The 22,355-nt window shown below is 38.9% G+C and overlaps 1 protein-coding gene across 3 annotated transcripts; it reads right to left on the bottom strand.

Moving 5' to 3' along the window:
- Positions 1-6,424: 6,424 nt before the first annotated feature.
- LOC139937529 (uncharacterized) lies at positions 6,425-20,266 on the bottom strand. Of its 3 annotated transcripts, none has more exons than XM_071932721.1 (3): positions 20,086-20,266; positions 12,703-12,833; positions 6,425-10,302 (listed from the first exon to the last, which is right to left on the bottom strand). In XM_071932721.1, the coding sequence occupies exons 2-3, from the start codon at positions 12,758-12,760 to the stop codon at positions 9,626-9,628; spliced, it is 735 nt and encodes a 244-aa protein (XP_071788822.1). In that variant the 5' UTR covers positions 12,761-12,833; positions 20,086-20,266; the 3' UTR covers positions 6,425-9,625. The 3 variants fall into 3 exon arrangements, with proteins under 3 accessions (XP_071788822.1, XP_071788832.1, XP_071788840.1); XM_071932731.1 differs by lacking the exon at positions 20,086-20,266 and adding an exon at positions 16,142-16,419; XM_071932739.1 differs by lacking the exons at positions 12,703-12,833; positions 20,086-20,266 and adding an exon at positions 11,066-11,342.
- Positions 20,267-22,355: the final 2,089 nt, after the last annotated feature.

The raw sequence follows: 22,355 nt of genomic DNA, 5'->3' as shown, positions 1-22,355 counted from the left end.
ACACAAAATCAAGGGATGAATTATTAGTTGGCAGGTTCTTTTATCACCGCTCTATGACGTAGGCACTGACGTAAGCGATGTTCGTGGCTGATTAGTGATCAAAGGTGTATGACAGTTATAAGGGTCTCTCTATATTCAACATTTCTACAACACCGCAGCTTTCGAACTGAGTTAGTATTGGATTTGATGAGCCACGGGAATCATACTCGACTTTAGACGTCTGGAGCCAACACGGAGAGGTGAGTTTATGAACCGCGCCAAATCAGACAAATGTACAGTTAGGCTATACTCACTGTTATTCATGTCTTGCGAAAGTCATTTTCTTGGATGATTTGTATACCGATTTTTGAATACTTTTGAATAAACAACTTGGTGACGCTGTGCTGATTGGCCACACGACACTTTCACGACTGTGTCGTCTTTATTTAGAGGCGACACTTGAATGTCTTTTCTTTCTCAGTGAATAAAAACCTCACTTTCAAAAGATTTTCTTTTTCATTGGGAGTAGAGAGTGGACAAAATGGTCGATCTTTTGCCGCAGTACGTTTACATATGCATCTTGAGATGTCAAACCCTTTTTTAAGGAGCAATAATTTCAATGTATTCCATCTTTTTTCTAAGAAATGCATTTTTTGCCATGTTTCAGTGCCAATTTGGGAAATAGACGTGTGGTAATCACGTAATGGCAACATTTGGTTAGAAGTTTACGGCAGCTTTCGATATGGTATAAAGCATTTTCAGAAACATTTCACTTCGAAGTAGTGTGGTTTATGATGTCAAATATATCAGTTCTATGTCCTATAGTTTAAATCTGGGAAGCGTTCGTTTGTGTTACTTTCAATAACGCTTCACAAATTGTGTTCCAATTACGGATCATTCTTCCGGCGTGGACATAATAACCGCTCCGGATTTTCGACGATATCTAAAAACGGGACAGTTATAATTAAAAAAAAATATATATAAACAAAACCGTTCCCTTTAATGTATAAATTGTTGACTGATAAACTCACAATGAAACATTTATTAAAACAATGTTTTTTTGTTATCCCCGTCCGACCGACCGTCATTTTTGAGCCGCGTCCGATGAGTTTGATATACTTCCTTTCAGCAAAACTCTTTATCTAACCCGGCATTACACGGTTTTCACAGAAATCAAGAAAAACTGGAGCACTTTGATATCCATAACATTATTATGACTAAAAACAAGTTCAATTGCTAAAAAAAAGGTATACTCGGGCACGGTCAAACCAGTAATTCCTTAACAACATCTTAAAGGCAGTTGACACTATTGGTAATTACTCAAAATAATTATTAGCATCAAACTCACTTGGTACAGAGTAATGGGGATAGGTTGGCAGTATAAAACATTGTGAGAAACGGCTCCCTCTGAAGTGGAGTAGTTTTCGAGATAGAACTTGAGGTCTCGAAATCAACCATCTAAACGCACACAACTTCGCGTGACAAGGGTGTTTTTTCTTTCATTATTATCTCGCAACTTTGATGACCGATTGAGCTCAAATTTTCACAGGTTAGTTATTTTATGCATATGTAGAGATACACCAACTGTGAAGGCTAGTCTTTGAAAATTACCAATAGTGTCCACTGCCTTTAATATATTATTACATTTCGCCCGCATGTCAGTAATGCAACCTTGAACCTCATAGCCAGTATCTGATCAAGAGGATTCCGAACCAGCTTTAATTGGTTGTATCGATCTAATGAATCGGAATTTACATGTTCTTCTCAATCCAATGAGACATTCTGTGCATCAGACAGGGGTTTATAATGGTATAGGCCCTACTTTAGAGCCACGCAAAACTGAAGTCCGTCTTTTGAAAATATAAGATAGATTGACGTCAAGAAGCGCAAAACAGCTGACGATGTGAAATAAACTGAAGATAAAGAAAATATTGTTGTAAATATTGTTCAAACTTGATAAATTCGTAATGCAGGTGCCCTTGCTAGCCGCGTTCACAATAATAGTTAACGGCCTGACGTTTCTACACAGCAGAATCTTTCTCGATAGCGAAAAGACAACACAACAAACATGAGCAAACACCCTGTGTATTGGTGCATTCGATGGTGGTATCCTTAAGTTTGTTTTCTTTACTCCCCTCTTGTTTTGATATAAAGTAAACATTTACGACAAAAGCAAAGTAGCAAACGGACAATTTATAATTGAACCGAAGCAAGGAATATGCTTTTAAATGGGTGAAAATGTTGACGGGTATGCGCTGAGAAGCTTAAATACATGTTCTTGTGCATGCATGTGCAATGAGCTGAATTGATTTTTAGAGTAGGTGTGTTGTTAACACTTCTTAGGTTCGTAGTAAAAAGGCCCTGGAAAGCTTTGGAAAATCTCAGTAGTTTACAATTCAATTCAATTCAAACTCGTATTCGTGTCCATACTTCATGAACACAGTACAAATCATTAACAATCATTTATAAAGGAGAACCAATAAACAAGGCTTTTTACAAGGAAGAGAATAACAAAGGAGAACCAATAAACAAGGTTTTTACAAGAAAGAGAATAATTTATGAACAGAGTAGGGAGTAGGCCCCTACACATTTAAAAACTAAAAAACACTGGAACAATAGGACAAGGTTGACTATCCGACCGAAAGAACAGCCCACTGTTAAATAGTATTAACTAAAATGTATTTTCTTTCCTTCTCCCCTGACACTTTCAGGCCTAAAACAATGGGTGTTGTGTGTTCGTCGAGTGTCACCGATCGGACGGGAAAAAATGGCCGAATTAACAATATGCAACAGAAACCACTTTCGACGTCACAGCCGAACAAACGGTCGCTGGTGCCCGTCCTAGCGTACTCTACACGAAGTACCCAGAACAGAAATAGAAGGCCACAGGTCAGACGATCAGGCAGAGGGACCCAAAAACTCTAGAAGCACAGAATGTACTGTATGAAGAGATTGCATCACAATTGAATCGTGGCAGAGTGATGGAAGAGAGTCCTTTTATTTTCATTCCCATCGCCAGAAACTCCCCCAACCTGTGCCACATTTTGATGGCGGAAATGCTTAGGGACCTCTCGCACGAGAACCGGGACTTCAATCAAGTCTATAATTGTGGTGGCTGGGGAGGGGAGATGATGGGTGCGTTTGTTTAGCTTCCCTGGGTCGACCCCGGTGTGTGGCGGTTTTTTTCCTAGGACTAGTGTGTGCAGATAATTACCAACGTTCGTCCTGGTAAAAAAAAAACGCCACGCACCGGGGTCGACCCAGGGGAGCTAAACGAACGCACCCAATATGAAACGGGCCTGTGCAGCCATGTTTATTCTCGTGTCTTTAAGTTGTATTGAGCTCTTCACTGCCATTGTTCGATACAAATGCTATCGAATGCTTAATACTGCTCAGATGACACTTAGATCAATCAATGAAAATATGTTTTCTTCGAAGATTGCAGCTCGTGTGTGGACAGGTACTTGAAGCGATCGCAATGGGATGGAGCATGAATGAAACCATTCCCTCGTCTGTACAACGGTTTCGGTATAATTGCCCAAGATGTTAAAATGAAAGATGCCCGAATCAGCCAAACTATAATGACAGACAGGGATACGTCATCATTGTCAGGTCTACCTTTTTGTATTCTCGGGAGATATTCTAAAGGACTTCGTACCGTAGTTCACGGTGAGACGGCCCGTGATAAATTACCATATGAGCCCACTTAATCATCTTAAATGTCATTGGATTCATCCTTTTCATTGCATTGTTGTTGCCCTTTTCACTCCGTCAAATACTTCTAATATTTTGTATAAAAAAACTTCAATGCCATGGGTAGGCCTATAGTAATTGCAGGCCGGCCTCTGCACGTGAAGTCATTTCAGTCACGGTGGTTATGACTCTGTAGCATTATTCAACCTCAAGTGACAGCAAGTTCAACCGTCACAGTATGCAAAAGTTGAATGCATTATAATGAGTGTTTGTCGCAAAATGTATGAGAAATCTGGACTATTCCATTTCGATATACAAATGTTGAATGCATAATAATAAGTGTGTTGTATGAGAAATCTGGACTATTCCGTTTCACGAGGCGAATTTTAGTAACATGGGAAGCCAGATTTCACAGAGTGAGTATCTTGCGACAATGCACAAACGAATGCATTTAATATTTTGTTTTCTAGTTAAAACACACATTCTTGTCATTTGAAAATGTTAATTCTGTCCCAAAAGTTGACGACTCCATGTTGTTGTCACCAACCTTGTTTGCGGGATATAACATATACAATATACCCGTCCTATATGTATTTCCATATACGACGGTTAAGGCAGTCCGACGTTTTGGCAGTAAACTATACGTGGCATGACGAGACACGTGTTCAGCAAACCATCTGACAAGGATCGTGTGACGCATAAACGGAACATCAAACATGTTTTTATCCAATAGTTCAGCCACCCCTCCCCCAGTTTTGATGGAAAAGGAAAAGGAATCCATCTTTTTTTCTTGATAACCAGTTGCCTTTTTGGGTCGGGTGCACTGCCTACTTCGAAGTGCACTTTCAAACCCAAATGCACCACATTAGGACTAATCATTGGCATACAGATTATGGTCACAATAACGGGCTGCATTAATCATAGGCATTGCTAAACGTCTGTAATAATAGACACTCTGCCACAACCGTAAACTCTTACGAGTCCTGCTGGAGGTGGTTATTGCCCGATTAACCTTACAGATTATTGATATTCTTAATGGATGATACGGCATCAGGGCCCAATTTCATGGCTCTGCTTACCGTAAGCACGGAATCGGCGCTTACGGAAGCAGGAAATTATGTGCTTACGCAAGTGTATTTCACGGGTTAGCGGCGAATTTTGGCTTTTGCGCGTGCGTACTCCACGTTACTAGGCATTGTACGCTTACAAGGCTAGCGCAGAAATTCGGCGCATGCACGTAAGCGGGGAATCGTGATCGTAAGCGCAGAATTCGGCGATAAGCAGAGCTATGAAGTTGGGCCCTGCTCAGCTTATAGAGCTGGCAATATTAAAACTGTCTTTTGTATTTCCCGTGTATTTGTTACAAAGGCACTATTACCGTGCACATATGCCTATACTTGTCTCACAAGCTAGATTATCGCTTGAAAATGTTGCGTTTACTCAAACAAAAAAATAAAAAACAAGAATCATTGTACATGTAGAAAGAAACTCAGTTTCGGTGTGCATTTCCGTCGACTTTTAATCCTCTTCCCATTCACTAAACCTCAGACAGAGTCACGAATGGATGGAAACAGTCAATATTCAAATATAATTTCATACTATTTTGCATATAAAGATTACGATGTGAATTAAAATTAAATGAAGGTGGTCGCGTTTTTAAGATATCGCCGAGAATCCGGAGCGGTTATGTAAACGCAGGAAGAATAGACAAAAGACAACAATTTTGTGGTTTTTTTTTTTTTTTGGGGGGGGGGGGTGGGGGATTATTGTTTCATGACCACACTACATGTAATTCGAATTGAAATGTTTCTCAAATGATTTATACTATTGACAGCTGATGTACCTTACCAAGTAAGTTTGTATTGCCTATAATGTATATCAAGAGAGGTTACCAAATGTATCCTTCCCTTTAATATCATGAAGATAATTCTGGATTTGTGCGCAGTCACGAGTGAACGATAGGATGTAAACAAACTGAAACTAAAAACCTTTCAATATTGGAAGGTCAGTTATTTTGTAAGTAACTAAATGGAAGGTTTTATGAATGCCGTTGCTCTCCCAAATAATCTCCATACATTAGTTTACTGATTATTTAAGAGAAGGAACGTGGTTTACCATGACAACAGCAACGCAACAACGATGAAGTAGGATAAGGCACACTAGTCATACTGTAGGGTATAGGCCTACCTCTTTAATGTTTTAAATAATACAGATATAAAAATGCGGGGAATGGGGGGGGGGGGAGATGGGATTGCTAACATTGATACGTCATCAGAAAAGTGAGAGTTATGTACGTTGCCATGGTAACATGTATTATTCACTTGCTTTGTAATCACCTTAGTCCTTCAAAACTTTGATTTTCATTTTTTTTTTCTATTTGGTGATTTTGTTTTAATGAAATAATTTTGTTCGGGATCTTATTACATAGGGCTATGAAAATGAATGATTACTTGGTAAACACAATATCTGACACAATAATTGTGCACCGGGGATCCTTTTAGAAAGGCGAGAAGCGTACCTTTTGTTTGATTTCTTTTTCACTTTTATAATTTGATATCAATAAAAAAAGAATGAAATAATAGAGAAAGCTAGTAAGTCCGGCAGACAATGATCATTGGACAATGGTTTGAGTTACCAAAGCAATTTGAGCTTCCAAGAAACTCAAAACTGTATTAATAACTAAAATTGCATATTCACTCAAATTGCAGGCGCATGTTCTGTTCGCGCATCGTTTGTTGTTTGTTTTTATTGGTTTTTTTATATAATATTATATTTATTTATTGAATTGTATTTTATTGTTTTTATTTGTTCATTTTTTAATGGAATGTAAAGTTAAATGTCAACATCGTAGTATGTTACTACCCATATACTATTTGCACAATAGCCAAGCGCAATTATCAGAAAAATTCACTTGGCGATGAGTGGGTTTCAGGGTTTTAGTATCAAAGCTAAGCTTTTAGCTCTGTAAATGTAGCTTTTAAATGTATAAAAAGAACCACACTGCAGTTTACATTTTAGTGGCATGCAATATTTATTTTATAATTTATATTTTTCCTCAAGGCTAAATATATTTATTACTTTAATAAAACTGGTATCTTAGGATTGGTAGACCCGACGAAATAGTTGCAGACATTTTGTTTTGTTTCGTGTGATCTACAGTGTTCAAAAGCGACTTTTAAAGCAGCTTATACATCAAAAGTATGCTTACCAGAATAACGTTGCTAGCCAAACTACCAGGGCTCAATTTCACTAAGCCTGAAAGCACAACAATTTGCTTAGCACCTCAAAGTAATGCTTAACAAGTTAGCACCCAAAACTGTGACTGCAGGGTGCCACACTAGTTTTTTGCTTAGCAAATACATTTCTCAAGCAGTATTTTCTGGCCTTTTGACATTGGCCCTTGAGTAAAACAATGTCATGAAAATCATTTTCGTCTCACTGATCATGAGATGCAAATTATTTTAGCATGTAAACACGTATTTTCATGACATTGTTTTACTCATTTCTCAAAAAAATACCGCGGCTCAGCAACTATCATTTAAGGTACGCTTCTACTATCTATATCGTCAAACGGTGTAAGTTTAATGTAAATCTGTGGACATTGCGTTTTGTGTAACAAAAAGTACCCAAATCCTTTAATATTAATTCCAAGCACCGTTATTGACCTTCCTCTTATCAAATATCCCCTCACTCTTTTATAATTTACAAGCTTTGAGTCCATTTAGTCAACAATAAATAGTTCATAAGAGTAGTTTCGTATTGTGAGATAAAAATAATGACGTCATAAATTGAGGTAGTTTACAACGATGGGATGATACACCCAAGTGATTTAAAGGCACCGGACCCTATTGGTAATTACTCAAAATAATTGTAAGCATAAAAACTTACTTCTGGTAACGATCAATGGAGAGCTGTTGATAGTATAAAACATTGTTAGAAACGGCTCCCTCTGAAGTAACGTACTTTCGAGAAAGAAGTATTTTTCCACTGAAATATTTGAATTTGATTTCAAGACCTTAGTTTAAGATTTTGAGGTCCCGAAATCAAGCACAATAAGGGTGTTTCTTCCATTGTTATCTCGCAACTTCGACGGCCGATTGAGCTCAAATTTTCACATGCTTGTTATTTTGTGCATATGTTGAGATACACCAAGTGAGAAGACTGGTATTTAACAATACAATTACTGAAGGTGTCCAGTGCCTCTAAAGTCCTTTGTCATTATTTTCCATACGGTATATTTCCGCCTAAAATACTGCCAAGAGCTCGGAGAAATCGTTATTTGAAACTCTTACAAATTAATGACCAAGTTGAATACACTAAGGGTTTCAGGGACAAAAACCACACAGAATCCATAGAGCTGCACAAAAAGTGTAACTTCGACTGTATAAGAACATAGAGAAAGTAAGAACGAGCGTGATTCTTTGGTTTAAATTAGTGTTTTGAGTGCTCTCATATAATGATCGTCTGCTGGAGAATGATGGGTGGTAGTCAGCGGTGGTAGTCATGGTTTCAATTTTCAAAGGTAACATAATAATATGTAGATAGAGGCTATTGAAACAAATCAAAACTTGTTAACATTCAACAAAGGTTTTAGGGGTTCGAACCAGAGGAAGAAAGGGGATGGAACTCTGATGTTATGCTAAATAAATAACGATTAAATCAGCATCACAGATCGTGTATCAGATAGACTTGCGAATAAGTCAATCGATCTCTGTCGTGGTGATAACGAAACGGCTCTCACGCAACTATCTCGAGAGATGGCTGCTCTGTGTGTGAGAGACTTAAGCCGGTGTCCGATGCAATTGTGTACGCCATGCAATACTGTCCGCTCCGGACACTTTTGCATAAGCAATTGTGTCCGGGGCTATGCAAAAACCGTCCGGTGGACATACATGACTGTAAATGGTATGTGCGCGCGTAAGCGAGCGTGCATGCACTGAACCTACGTGTTTATGCAGCATGAATATTCACGTATTTTATGATTGCAGCGAATACCCAACGGCCGAACATTTCCCATGTCATTCATGACATGCACCCTTAGCTTATAAAAACAAATGGCGAACATGTTCCGTCGACCAGGGGCGTTTAGTTTACTACAAGGACGGTTTTGTACGGGGCGGGCACAACTGCATATGCAAATGTGTCCGGGCGGACACAATTGCATTATGCAGCAGCGTCCAGGCGGACACGATTGCATATGCGAAACCGTCCGGATATTATTGCATATGCAATAATGTCGGACATTATTGCATATGCAATAATGTCCTCCGGATAGTATTGTATAGATGACATAATTGCACGCGACACCGGCCTCAGGTCGACCTTGCGTCAACTAAAAACTGTCGGCGACTGACTTTTCAGGATCACACTGCGCCTTAGCTAAGACCTTCGGGACTTTTTCAGTCGGCGATTATTTACGATCTGAGCGTATGAAACAGTCGCCGCTCGAAAAAATAACAGTCGCAAGAGTAGAACCATTTCAACTTGTACGAGGTGATCCCGACGGTCGTGAACCAATCGCAGGCGCACGATTTCTCACATGTTGTCGGCGCCGATATGAGGCTTTAAATCACTGTTCTCACGATACGGTTAAATGGGACTGTAGTCGTGAGAGCAGTAGTCTCGCGCCCAGCCAGCCAGACATTTTATCAGAGAGAAAACTTCCTTTTGAAAATTATAATAGGTATCTACACGTAAAGTTGCACCAAAACATTTGGTTATAATACAATACATAAACAAAGCGTTGCTCTATAGGTCTTAAGATGACATTCTGACCGCTCATGATCATGACAAGCGAGTACTAGATCCAAGACATGCGTGTGTAAAAAGGAAATACAAAATAATTTAGCGGGAAATACATTTAGGCAGACTACAGCATGCATATGATTGTATACAAACTACAAGCTGTACGGAGAGCCGGCCCCTTGGCATTGTTTATCTTCTTTTTGTTGTATCACGGAATTACGGCCTTTGACTTATTGAAATCTTTCCTGTTGTGCACCATTCGTACTTGCTCTTGGATCGCCTCTGGTCCATCTCCCGTGTAAAATATAGGAATGCTCTCCCCTTTTTGTTCAACGACTTCACCGGGTGCCGTGGCGGTCAGAATCTTCTCTCGGGATCTGAGGAAGTACGGAGTTCTAGAGAGGGGTACCACGGCGGGAAGCTCTAACTCATTGTTGTTGTTCTCGTTTTTTGGCAAGATTTCTGACGTTGGATTCGGTTGATCATTGTTGTACTCCTGCACTGGTTTGAGCGTGGGTATTTGGTGCTTACGATGATTTGTAAGCAAGCTCTGCTTAGCACGAAGATGCGCCGGAGTGGCGATTTCATCGATGTGGTGTGTGAAACCGCTCTTGTGCTTGTCCAAGTTATCCAAAGACCGTTTGAACTGTCTCTTCTGTCGGTCTAAGACAGCCGTGCTGTACGCCCTCTCACCGTCAATCCTTCTCATGACGCTGTTGAGACGACTGCGTTCTACATCGTTCAACACGGAGACCCGTGACGCAGTGCGTCTAGTCTGCCGTACGATGTTCATGTATTTGGAGTAGGTGGCCGACTCGGACTTGCCGATGTTGACACCACTCTCGCCGCTGAGGGCACATGCTTTTAGAGGATCAAGATACGTACCTAAAGGGGAAATCAAAAAGAATGATCAACAAACATTGGAATCGCTTACGGAGTTTGATATAACCATATAATGTGACTGATATTACGTCAGACCATGGAAATGTTCCATCATGGTCAGTCGGTTCAGACCAAACTACGTTCATCGGCAAATTGGCTATTAGTGTTGTATAACTCGTGACCATTTTTCTTAATACGTTACATTCATACCTCTAAACATTAATGACAACAAAGTGATCGCGCACATATTCACAAAGAAATGCCAATCACCAAATTGAATGTGGAAAGATTATGCAGTCTGATCCATTTTGTGTATAATTGTATACCATTATATAAACGCGTACGGGCCTGCCTACATTTTGAACCCCTGGAATGGACGACCAATGCCGACCAATGGCCGACAAATCTCAGTTGTCCAGTCTCCACAGCTTGCAGTCATCAGACCGGAGGAAATTTTTGTGTACATTAAAATTGCCGACCCAAACAAAATTTCCCGATTTTTTTTTACGGATTTCCTTTTTTAAATCGATTAGGAAGAAAACAAATTCCCCTTTGAAAAGCACTATTACGACAGTGGCAATTTTGATGAACAGAAACCACAATGCAACCTAAATGATTTGGACCATTTTTGTCATGTCGACTTTCACTATATAAAAGCAGGTTGCTATATGATTAGATTTCTTATTTGACTCTTCTCCCAAAACGCTTGGCAACAGAGAACATTCACGAGACAGACAGAACAAGACTTTACAAAACCTCATCATACCCTGTGTCATCTTCATGGCAACCGAAGAATGTCAAGAAACTATGAAGAGCAGTCTCAATTTCACATGTCACTCCGAGTCTGAAGGCGAGAAGGCATTTTCGGTATTCACCAAGGTAAACAACTCCGCGAACTCATGAACGGCAGACAATGTCCTTCATATATCCAATCATGGAGGAAGGATCCAATCTATAATGGCTTTGATTAACGGTGAACTTTCTCCTTTTCCCTGTAAATGAGTAAATCCAGTCCAACGACACTGAGGCTCAAACAGCAGCCACATAACCGTTCACTCAGTGAATCAGACGTGCCGATATACGTATGAACATAACGTGTAGGCCTAAACCACTGAACAGCCTTGGGTGACAATTCATGGCACTCTTTCTGGATTAAACGTCCATTATTTGAAGGCAAAGTTGTACCCCAGCCTCTATGGTGATACAGACAATAAACGAAATGAGCTTACAGAACACTGGGCAGCGGCTTTGTCATTCGAACTATCCACTCGTTCATCCACAAACAGATTCAGTGCTCTTCTGTATAAATACCACACTCGACAAAATAATCCAAGCAAGACACCATTCAATAACTTGTGCAAATTAGTATGAGGAGTGTTCCTGGGAAAAAATCAACCACAAATCTTGCGGAGCTCAAGGTTTCGAGTCTACGACGAGGCGCCTCTATAAGAACAGCTCAAGAAGCCCACATAGTTCTCTTCAAACTTGCTCATAACCTTCTGGCCTGAATCGTTCTATTTTCTTGTGTCCATATCACTAACATTTTGAAGATTTAAACCTTTCCCCCTCTTTCTTTCCAACCTTCTATCTTGATGGGATTACAACTGTGGCAATACGACACGTGCCATTCTTAAACAAAAGAATCTTGTGATTTAGTGAATTTACTCACTTTATTTTATTTAGTGACAACCAAATTGACCAATGTGTGGATGAACATGAGCGGGGGGCCAAGACTCCAACCGCAGACGAACAACCGACTTGTCTTTTAACACACTCAGCATGGAAGTTAATATAAAGGTTCCAGCTGTATCAATGTGTACAAAGGAAGATTCTTTCGATAGTTCCATCCTGAAAATAGTTGTACAATTCATTTTGAGACAATGGTGGACACTTTGTTTATTTGCACTGTTTTGGTTTGGGTAATGTCTGTACACACGTAAACCAGGTGGTGCACTCGTTTGCCATTATCTCAAAGGTTAACTTACACCCTAACAAAATGCTTAGGCCTATTATAAAAGGAAAATAACTTAAAACTTTATAGCTTTAAAAATGTTAGTTTAAGACCCACATCACATGCAAACGCTAATGTTTGCTCTTGGACTATCTTAGACAAGCACCCGTCTTTCCATCCCGCCCGGTTTTCAGTTGACAAACCAAACCTTTTTAAAAATAGTCCTCCAATATTTCATGCTACATGTATTTGAATTGACACAAAGCTTTAGAACAACCTTTCATTATAGATTTTGGCAGAGCAATGCAATTGACATGTACATCAGGATACCTGTGTGCGGTATACTTTAATCTCTTTATTCGACGTCCTTTACACATCCATGCGTTTCAAATGAGAAGACTCAAATTCTCAAAGTGACCACATGGAAAGAATATGTTTTGACTTTCACTCACCCCTCGGTTTAGAAGTAGCATTGATGGAGTTGGCGCTGTCATCTGATTTGGTTTCCATGGTGATTCACGCCTGCTTCTCATACTCGGCCTACTCTATTGACAACATCCATGTTAACTGTCAGGTGCTTCAACTGCGTACAAAGAAAATAGTCCACAGTTTGAGGCAGATTTATAGAATAACTGTTCACCAAACAGAAACCACACTGCAAAATCCGATGTGGTGTAGGGAAATCATGTCATTACGGTATACCCTTGTCACGGCCAACTCATATACTTTATAGGTAGCTATGGTTTCTGTATTTTTCATGGTAAAATGACCAAACCAAATGGACCGATGGCACCATTGCAGCGCTTTACAATAACTCGCACTTCATTTAATTTGTGATCCAGGTCATCACGTCACTATAGGCATACAAATATCTCGCCGTAGATTGTCGTTACCATATACATCATTGTTGCTTAGAAAAACACCATTGCTCAGTTCCAATTACAGTTGTCAAAGGCCGTCACTGTAATTATTTTGAATACCTCTCTCGCCCGATGCTCGAACCCAGTGGCAGTAAATGACACCACACATACCATTATGTTCCTGTCACCCCATGATCGATCACGCTAGGGTTGGGGTTTCGTTAGGTTTGAAATTAGGAATATAGACCTACATTAGTTGTGTCGGAAGTTATATAGGTAATGTATAACTTTAAAGGACAGTGGTATTGTCAAACGGAATGTATTTAAAACAATTGTTATGAGGCACAACAAAACTAAGCTAACGCGTTAGCCATGAAGGTTTTTTCAATTCTGTGTTATGGCACCCATAGGGACACACATCTCTGTGTTGCAGTCACTCTGTGGACACTCCTGTGTGGAAGTGATGTGTAGCGTCCACATGCACAGTGTTTCAAAACTATGTCTTACGTGGATCAGGTCTAACCTCGAGTGTAAAGCACTTACCCGCCATTTACAACGAAGACGAAGAACCTTACAGTAATGCTTTGTAAAACAATCGAGGAAATGTTATGGGCAAATTTTAAAAGGTTGGCGTTCAACTTCACTGAATGAAGATATGCTTTTCTGCCAATGATTCAGATTATGTTCTCCTCTATTATAAATGTAGAGCTGCCTGGAAATGGAGTGACTGTTTTCACACTGTCTGGAACTAGTTGCCCGTAAAGTTGCCGCGTGTGACATTTCTAAGCTAAACAACAGTTAAAGGCAGTGGACACTATTGCATGGTAATTACTCATGGTAATTAGCATAAAACTTGGTAACGAATAATGGGGAGCTGATGATAGTACTAAAATATTGTGAGAAACGGCTCCCTCTTGAGTAACGTTGTTTTCGAGAATGAAGTAATTTTCCACGAATTTGATTTTGAGACCTCAGATTAGATTTTTAGGCATCTGAAATTGCACACAACTTCGTGTGACAAGGAAGGATGTTGTTTTTTATTTCATTATTATCTCGCAACTTTGACGACCAATTGAGCTCAATTTTTCACAGGTTTGTTATTTTATGCATATGTTGAGCTACACCAAGTGAGAAGACTGGTCTTTGACAATTACCATTAGTGTCCACTGTCATTAAGAACAAGTATAGCTAGGCCTATTTAGTAATCTTTCCCTTGCAGTAGTGATTCTTAAAGAGAATAGGGTGACACTACTATCCAACGAATCCAATGGAGAGTTGAACTAATATTAGTTATTGTTTGATCAGCGTTAGGAACTCAAAATCCTTTTTGCTACTGTCGATAGAAGTCTCACGGTCACTGGCCGTACAAACAATCGATTAACGGCCAATTATTGGATAAGTCAATAAAGATAGATAGATTAATTGATTATATAAATAGATACGTGCAGATAATTATATAAAATTCCATTGTCCCACATCAGGGGCATTTAGTAACCCCCCTCCGCCCCCCAAAAACAGAAACAAACACCAACAACGCACTATATAATGCCTTACTTCAAAGAACGGGAAAATTAACAACATTAAAATGCTACAATTAGGAACCGTAAAAACACTTAAATAAAATAAAGCAGTAATTAAGTAAGTTAATTCGAACAGACGACAGCAAATCAACATTTTAAGATTTAGCACTGTACACCACATGTACCGTGTGTCTAAAAAAAATACACCTTTTTAAATGGCTGCTGCATAAAAAGAATATAATTATTGGTAAAAGGGTTTAGGTGTATGGGTAGCTTAAGGTCTCAACTTTCATGACAAACAAAAAACTCCAATAATAATTCATTCCTGGGTGAGCGCTGCTCACTTTTGTGAAGGGTATGAAAATTAGGCTGCGCCGGAATAAGCCTCCCTTTGTTAGAGGCAAGTTCTTTGTAGCAACATCTCTGACATCCTTTTTTCAACAAACCGTATTTGAATACAAATAAATTTCCGTCTGGTTGTTAAGAAAAACCAATGAAATGTTCAAATAATCTTACAATAACTGAAATGTGGGGTGAAGGTTTTTATTCAAAGTCACACAAAAAATGTGAAAAATAAACCAGTTTGTATGGAAATTGCACAAGTAACATCACCACATCATGATTCCCACCACTGAAATGTTACATGACCAAACGCAATTCCTGTTCACTCATGCATACAAAAATGGTTAAATAAACCATCAAATTCACTCAGCAAACCCAAACTGATCGCAATATTGATCATGCATTTTATCATACCCCCCCCCCTCAATTTTGTAAGTTTACAAAATGGAAGGATAATTCCTGCGCAGCCCAATTTTCATACCCTTCACAAAAGTGAGAAGTGCTCACCCAGGCATAAATTATTTTCGGACTTCTTGGTGTCATAATAGTTGAGACAATAAGCTATCCAAACATATAAACCTTACCCCCAGAACAGTATATTTTAGTATTCGGCAGCCATTTCAAATTATGATTATAGTTTGTTTTTAGAAACCCGGTAGAGCAAGAGTTACTGTATAAATTTGTGCATTTTTTTTACGCTGTATAATACGGGGTTCTCTGTTGTCATGACAAATCATCAGATAAAACGACCCAAGCAAACGTGCCGCGCTATGTTGGCGATATCCCCGTTTGGTTAAGTGGTTGTTTGCCTATACATGTATATATATATATACTTAAAGTTGAAAACCCTGTTGCAAAATTGCGTTGAGTTCAAATGTCTCTATATTATCATACCAGTCATTTCCTCTGCCTGTCTGATTATCCTGCTGCATTATATGTATGTACCTCTAGCCCTATATAGGACTCTGTCGCTGTATATGTGTAAGACCATGGAGGTAGAAAAAGAAAGTAAGACCACCAGGGCTAATGTACCTCACCATGTTGCCAAACACGCAAACAGGTTTAAACCACAAACACTGCTTTAAACACATGTCAAGTAGCCTAAAGTGATAAAAGCCTTCATAGCCTTTTGTAACACATACCGGTCAAATTGACTAAGTAATACTTACGTCCCCGCCATCTCACGAAAAAAAAAACCTATGCATCCACCGTTCTCACAAGCCGCTAGCAATAATGGTCCCGAATGATAAGTTTGTTATCAGGCCAGAGGAATTGATGCTACATCGCCACAATCTCATGTTAAATCCACACACAAACAAAATCAACGTTTTGTTTGCCTTGGTAGGCTGAAGGTAATTCCTTAAATGATCGATATGAGCAGCAAAACTACAGTGTGTTGCATTACAGAATCACCATTGTTGAGTCCATTGGATTGTTACGCCTGACATCCTTGATCAGGAATTTATGACAAAAGAGGTTAACAAAGGATCCCGTTTATTTCACTTTTATGACCGAGACAACCAGTACCCCCAGTCGCGCAGTGAAAGTGGTTATTTACACGGTAACTATGGGGTTCTAAAGAGTGTGTAGGTTTTGTTTGTTTACAAATATATAGAGCGACAAATTGGGTCGTTTTCGTTTTTATATTGCGAGAGTATAAGCCGAAACCGATAATTTAAATGAGCTGTATATGATTTCATGACTAAGAACTTAGGTTCAAATCGAGTTTTGAGATTAAGAATAAAACAATCTCCTTGAAACGTGAAACAGGAAAGTTCGAACTCCTCTAGTCATTTCTCTGTGATTAAGTGTTTGAACATGATGAGGAGGTAAAAACTGAAGTGGTCAGACAGCAACAAGTTGTTTGACGAGTCAGTCGGTCTTTTCATTCATAGAAAGCTATGCAAATAGACGAGTGCTCATCAGAGTAACTTGTTACAAACCACTGAAGAGAGGAAGTGCAGAACAAACACTCCTCTTGCTTAATTTGCACCAATGTTGTTCCTCTGTAACCGCCGTAAGTACGTTTTAAAGACATGGGGTGGTTTGGGGTGGAGGAATCATTGAGGCTTGGGGAGCTATCGGTTAGTGACAAGGGCCCAATTTCATAGAGCTGCTAAGCACACAAATTTGCTTAGCTTGAAACTTCTTCCTTGATAAAAACAGGATTACCAGCCAAATTTCCAATTGTTGCATATTTCTAGTTATTGGTATTCAGCATGTTATTTGCAAATCCTGAAAATCACGTGGAAATTTGGTTGGTAACCCTGTTTTTATCAGGGAAAACATTTCATGCTAACCAAAACTTCAGGGCGGCCGTTGTCAGAGGTTACAGAAACGAATTGTCACACGGGTTTTGAGTTGTTGGCTGATGTTGGTCCCTACATAATCGTCAGGACTGTTGGTTGGCGATTAAAAAGCACGAACCATTATTGCTACATCTGATATTGCCTTTTCTCTGTCTTAAATCTTGGTGCATGGTAATGATGTTATTCTGAATGAAACTCCATGGTACCCTTCATCTTCTTCTTCATTTCCTTCCCCTTCTTCATTTAGTGCAGCCTTCAAATAATTGAAGAAAAAGCAATGCCAGACACATTGTATTCTATTACAATAACCCATGGGACCTATTTAAGTCCGAATCCGAAGGACGAAGCAATTATTGTTAAGTGTATTGATTCAAGGCAGTGGACACTATTGGTATTATTACTCAAAATAATTGTTAGCATACAAACTTACTTGGTAAAGAGTAATGGAGAGCCGTTGATAGTTAACACATTGTGAGAAACGGCTCCCTCTGAAGTAACGTAGTTTTCGAGAAAGAGGTGTAATTTTCCACTTAAATTACTTGGTTTTGACTTCGAGACCTCAGAATTAGAAATCAAGATCTGAAAGCGGCTTCGTGTGACACTGACTGTTTTATTTTTCCATTAATATCTCGCAATTTTGACCACCAATTGAGTTCAAATGTTCACAGGTTTGTTACCTTTATGAGAAGACTGGTCTTCGACAATTACAAGAAGGTGTAAATTCTTTAAGTCCGAATCCGAAGGACGAAGCAATTATTATTTATAGTATTGATTAAAGGCAGGTCACTATTGGTAATTGTCAAAGACTAGCCTTCATAGTTGGTGTATCTCAACATATGCATAAAATAACAAACCTGTGAAAATTTGAGCTCAATTGGTCGTCGAAGTTGCGAGATAATAATGAAAGAAAAAACACCCTTGTCACACGAAGTTGTGTGCGTTTCGATGGTTGATTTCGAGACCTCAAGTTCTAAACTTGAGGTCTCGAAATCAAATTCGTGGAAAATTACTTCTTTCTCGAAAACTACTCCAGTTCAGAGGGAGCCATTTCTCACAATGTTTTATACTACCAACCTCTCCCCATTACTCGTTACCAAGTAAGGTTTCGTGCTTATGATTTTTTTGAGTAATTACCAATAGTGTCCACTGCCTTTAAAGAAACCAAGCGTCAAGACTGGGACTCGAACCCATGAATGGCACACGCTCGCTGAGTGTGATCAGCAGAAATATCGGTCATGACACTCTACACCCTGCTGTGATTGTAACGACAAACATGTAATTTCTCAATTTTGATTTGATTTGTTTAATAATATGTTAACGGGCATGCAGATCCAAAAATCTAAGCTCGCTATGTAAAATTGGCAATTCTTGAGACTCCGTGGTGTAGAAAACAATGTTTCACTTACCCGATATTATTTATGACTCCATGTTATTCTCTGTAGCTCATTTCACATTGAAGCTATTTTATTCTCATGAAATTTGCACCCATTAAAATTACATTTCTAGAGGTTGAAACCAGCGATGTTCGGGGCAAGTTGGCAATGGTTGTTTATCTACACCACAACCATGTCAAGTGTCCGGTCAAATTCAAGTGTTTGCTAACTGCAGAAACATCGTGCCAGATGTATAGAGAATACAGGCTGTAATATTTACAGAAGGTCAGCACAACTGAAATGATTGTTTGTCTTGTTCAACTGGACACTTTAAATTTAGTATCTGTGAAGAAATATTTGATGACAGTTTTCAACAACGCTTGTTTATAAATTCCAAAGGTTGACATGTGGAGGCACAATGGTACACTGTAAAAACCGGGGGTGTTGCCTTATTTATATTCATGTACCGACAAAAGAATCAAAATTTACACACACAAATTTTATGTGAATATTGATTCGTGTTTTTTGTTTCGGTCTTTAAGCCTATTATCGCACTAGGTGTGGAAAGAGTGAGGTGAACGGTCTTGCCCTTGAAATAACTTTCAGAAATGCCTTTATACATTCTGAGTGGGTTTATAGCAGTAAACATTTCGCAAGGCATGTGTGGAGGATTCAATGACTTTTCATCGAACTTCATTATCAAACTTGATAGTTATAATATTCTCTCATCATGATATAATAACGCATGCGTCTAAATAGAAATGACCAGGTATATACGCAGAAATTCCAAGATCCACACGTGAAACAAACAAAAAATTATGTGAAAATTTGAACTCTTGAAATTGAATATCATCAGAGTCACAAGAACAAAATGGAAACTCCCCTAAAATTAATAGGTTTACATTGTTTTCAAACATCGGGGTTGACTCGAGATTAAAAAAAAAAAAAAAAAGGACTAACAAAGATATTTCAAGAAATCTGAGGTCTCGAAATCAAATTCGTGGAAAATAACTTCTTTCTCGAAAACTATGTTACTTCAGAGGGAGCCGTTTCTCACAATGTTTATACCATCAACCTCTCCCCATTACTCGTTACCAAGTAAGGTTTTATGATAATAATTATTTTGAGTAAATTACCAACAATGTCCACTGCCTTTAAAAGCGAGTATTCATGCCATCAAGATCATATAGACCTTTATCATGCTGCCTCCATCTTGGTCATGTTCCTCGTATCGAATAACAATAATGAATGCTAATAATCATTTTGCAATTAGGAACCAGGCTAGGTTGTTCTTCCAGCCTCGATATCAATGAGATAACTTCAAGATGGCTGCACCATGATACAGGTCTATTGAGCTACGGTGAACTCCCAGAAACTGTGATCTTAAAACATAAACCAATGGTTCAATTCTAAGCTCAAGACAAACCCTACCTATTCCGAACGTCTTGAGACCAAGGAGAAAACTGTGATTCTTGTGGTGGTGGTTGATCAGTGGAGGTGCGACGAACTCTCGAACCAAGTTGTAGTTTGTGAAGTATCTGAAACTCTGCAAAAAGGCGTAGAACTACGAAGGAAACTCTATACTAGAGCTCCAGACCTTCAGTTATTTCGGTCACCGTCTTCAATAAAGTCATTGTTTTTTCCCAATGCGATCGCAGTTCATGTCCTCACATACCTCAAACAATGTTCGCTGAGAATTGAAGCGTTAAACGCTACTCTGTGGGAGGCAAGTCCATGTGACCTAGAAAGTGATGACGTGTTATGGTGCTGTTCTTAAAGGGAAAATGACGAGCGAAATTTTGACAAGAATGTGTTGATCCAAACATATTATTATTCTTCAAAAAAAATCCTAAAATAAAGCTAACTATAGATTCCTTAGATAAAACCGATGTGTGCTTTCTTCATTTTCTTCTCTATTCAAATTTACTTTTAGAGTAAATACGTTTACAAGTTAAAGGAACACGTTGCCTTGGATCGGACGAGTTGGTCAAAACAAAAGCGTTTGTAACCGTTTTTTATAAAATGCATATGGTCGGAAAGATGTTATAAAAGTAGAATACAATGATCCACACAAGTTTGCCTCGAAATTGCGTGGTTTTCCTTCTACTGTGCGAACTAACATGGTCGGCCATTTATGGGAGTCAAAATTTTGACCCCCATAAATGGCCGACGTGTTAGTCGACGAGGTAAAAGGAAAACCACGCAATTTCGAGGCATGTTGGTGTGGATCATTGTATTCTACTTTTACAACATCTTTCTACCCATATGCATTTTATAAAAAACGGTTACAAACGCTTTTCAAAGACCAACTCGACCGATCCAAGGCAACGTGTTCCTTTAAAGTTGTGGGTTGTCTTTCTAAACATCCTTTGTGTTTTGCCAAAAAAGATAAATCCCCTTAAATAGCACATTATCTACAGTTATTTAACACTTTTAGATAATGCATGGGATTAAAACTTAATAATTCGTTAAATTGTTAATTATTCAAATTTCTTTTATTATCCCTGTATTGAGACGTCCAGTGTATACGCATTCCCTTGTTTTTTGCCTGGCTGGCCCAACGAGCACTGACACCCTTGGTCCCCCAAGTAGTAGGGACGCCATCTCTATGGTAACGCGCTCAAGGGGTCAGTGTGCACATATTTTTGTCATTTATTACACAGGCGAGCAGGCATCGGTCTATGCTTTCATGTTTAATGCTCCACTGGGTCTATGGACAAAACAAACAGCCGATGGCTTGAGGAGAGTATTTCGCTTTCACTTTGCTAAACCACAAACTGATTTTTTTTTGTAAAAACTTGTTCATCATTGAAATTGTCACATTACTGCACTCTCGGAGATTTCTATGGATTACTGATGTGCCCATCCATTGGCGCACCAATCACAGGGCTGGGAGATCAGCCTCAGGGGATGGGATGGGTAAATAAATAAACCAGTAAGGCTCGAGTCTCAACCCCAACCTTATAGCCCCCTTGTTAGGGGTGTTATGAAGTTAAACCTTTTAGCCTTCGAGAAAGACTCTGCTAGGGTCGAAACTTAAGCCCATTAACTATTTTTTAAAGTTAAAATATTTTATACAAAAGAGAAGAGAGCCAACAGCCCAATATGGTGGGCAGTATGGGTGCAACACTAAACATTCAATAGTAACGCCTAATATATACAATGTACCGGCAACTGTTATCGAATGCGAAGCAAAATGAAAACTAGAAATTATTAGGCAATATTGTAAAATCATTTCCAAAACACAGTTCGAATTTCAATAGACAGAACATGGATTCAATAAATACAAGAAAATAAGCCCATTGTCCTAAAATCATACCGTAATCAAAATTGTCACCCCCACAACAAGATAAAAAACCCAAACTTATAAATATATTTACCGCTTATTATGGATAGCCATCATGTATAGAGGCAAGTTCACGACAGGTCAGTACTTTTGTTAATTGAGTCCACCAACTGATTAGTCACTCATTGTATTCATCAAAGGGCAGAATTCCTTACGTACTCATGCTTGTCTTGTTTCCCAACCTCAACACTGATTAAGTTTCGTTTTGATTTAATGAATTTCCAAGATGCACTCTGCTATAAATTTCAACGTCAATGTCAATGGTGCAATTGAGTTGCAAGTACTACACCTCCGACACAAACATAAGAAAGCAAACACGAAGAATGCAGACTGTCAGCAGCCGACAACTATAGTA

This window comes from Asterias amurensis, chromosome 1 (genome assembly GCF_032118995.1).
Source record: "Asterias amurensis chromosome 1, ASM3211899v1".
Classification (NCBI taxonomy): Eukaryota; Metazoa; Echinodermata; class Asteroidea; order Forcipulatida; family Asteriidae; genus Asterias; species Asterias amurensis.
This window is presented reverse-complemented; position numbering and strand designations above follow the sequence as displayed.

Coding starts and splice junctions, on each gene's coding strand:
- LOC139937529 (XM_071932721.1), bottom strand. CDS start 12,760: ATGGAAACCAAATCAGATGACAGCGCCAACTCCATCAATGCTACTTCT. Junction 10,303..12,702: donor TGCTACTTCTAAACCGAGGG/GTGAGTGAAAGT, acceptor TTTCCCCTTTAG/GTACGTATCTTGATCCTCTA.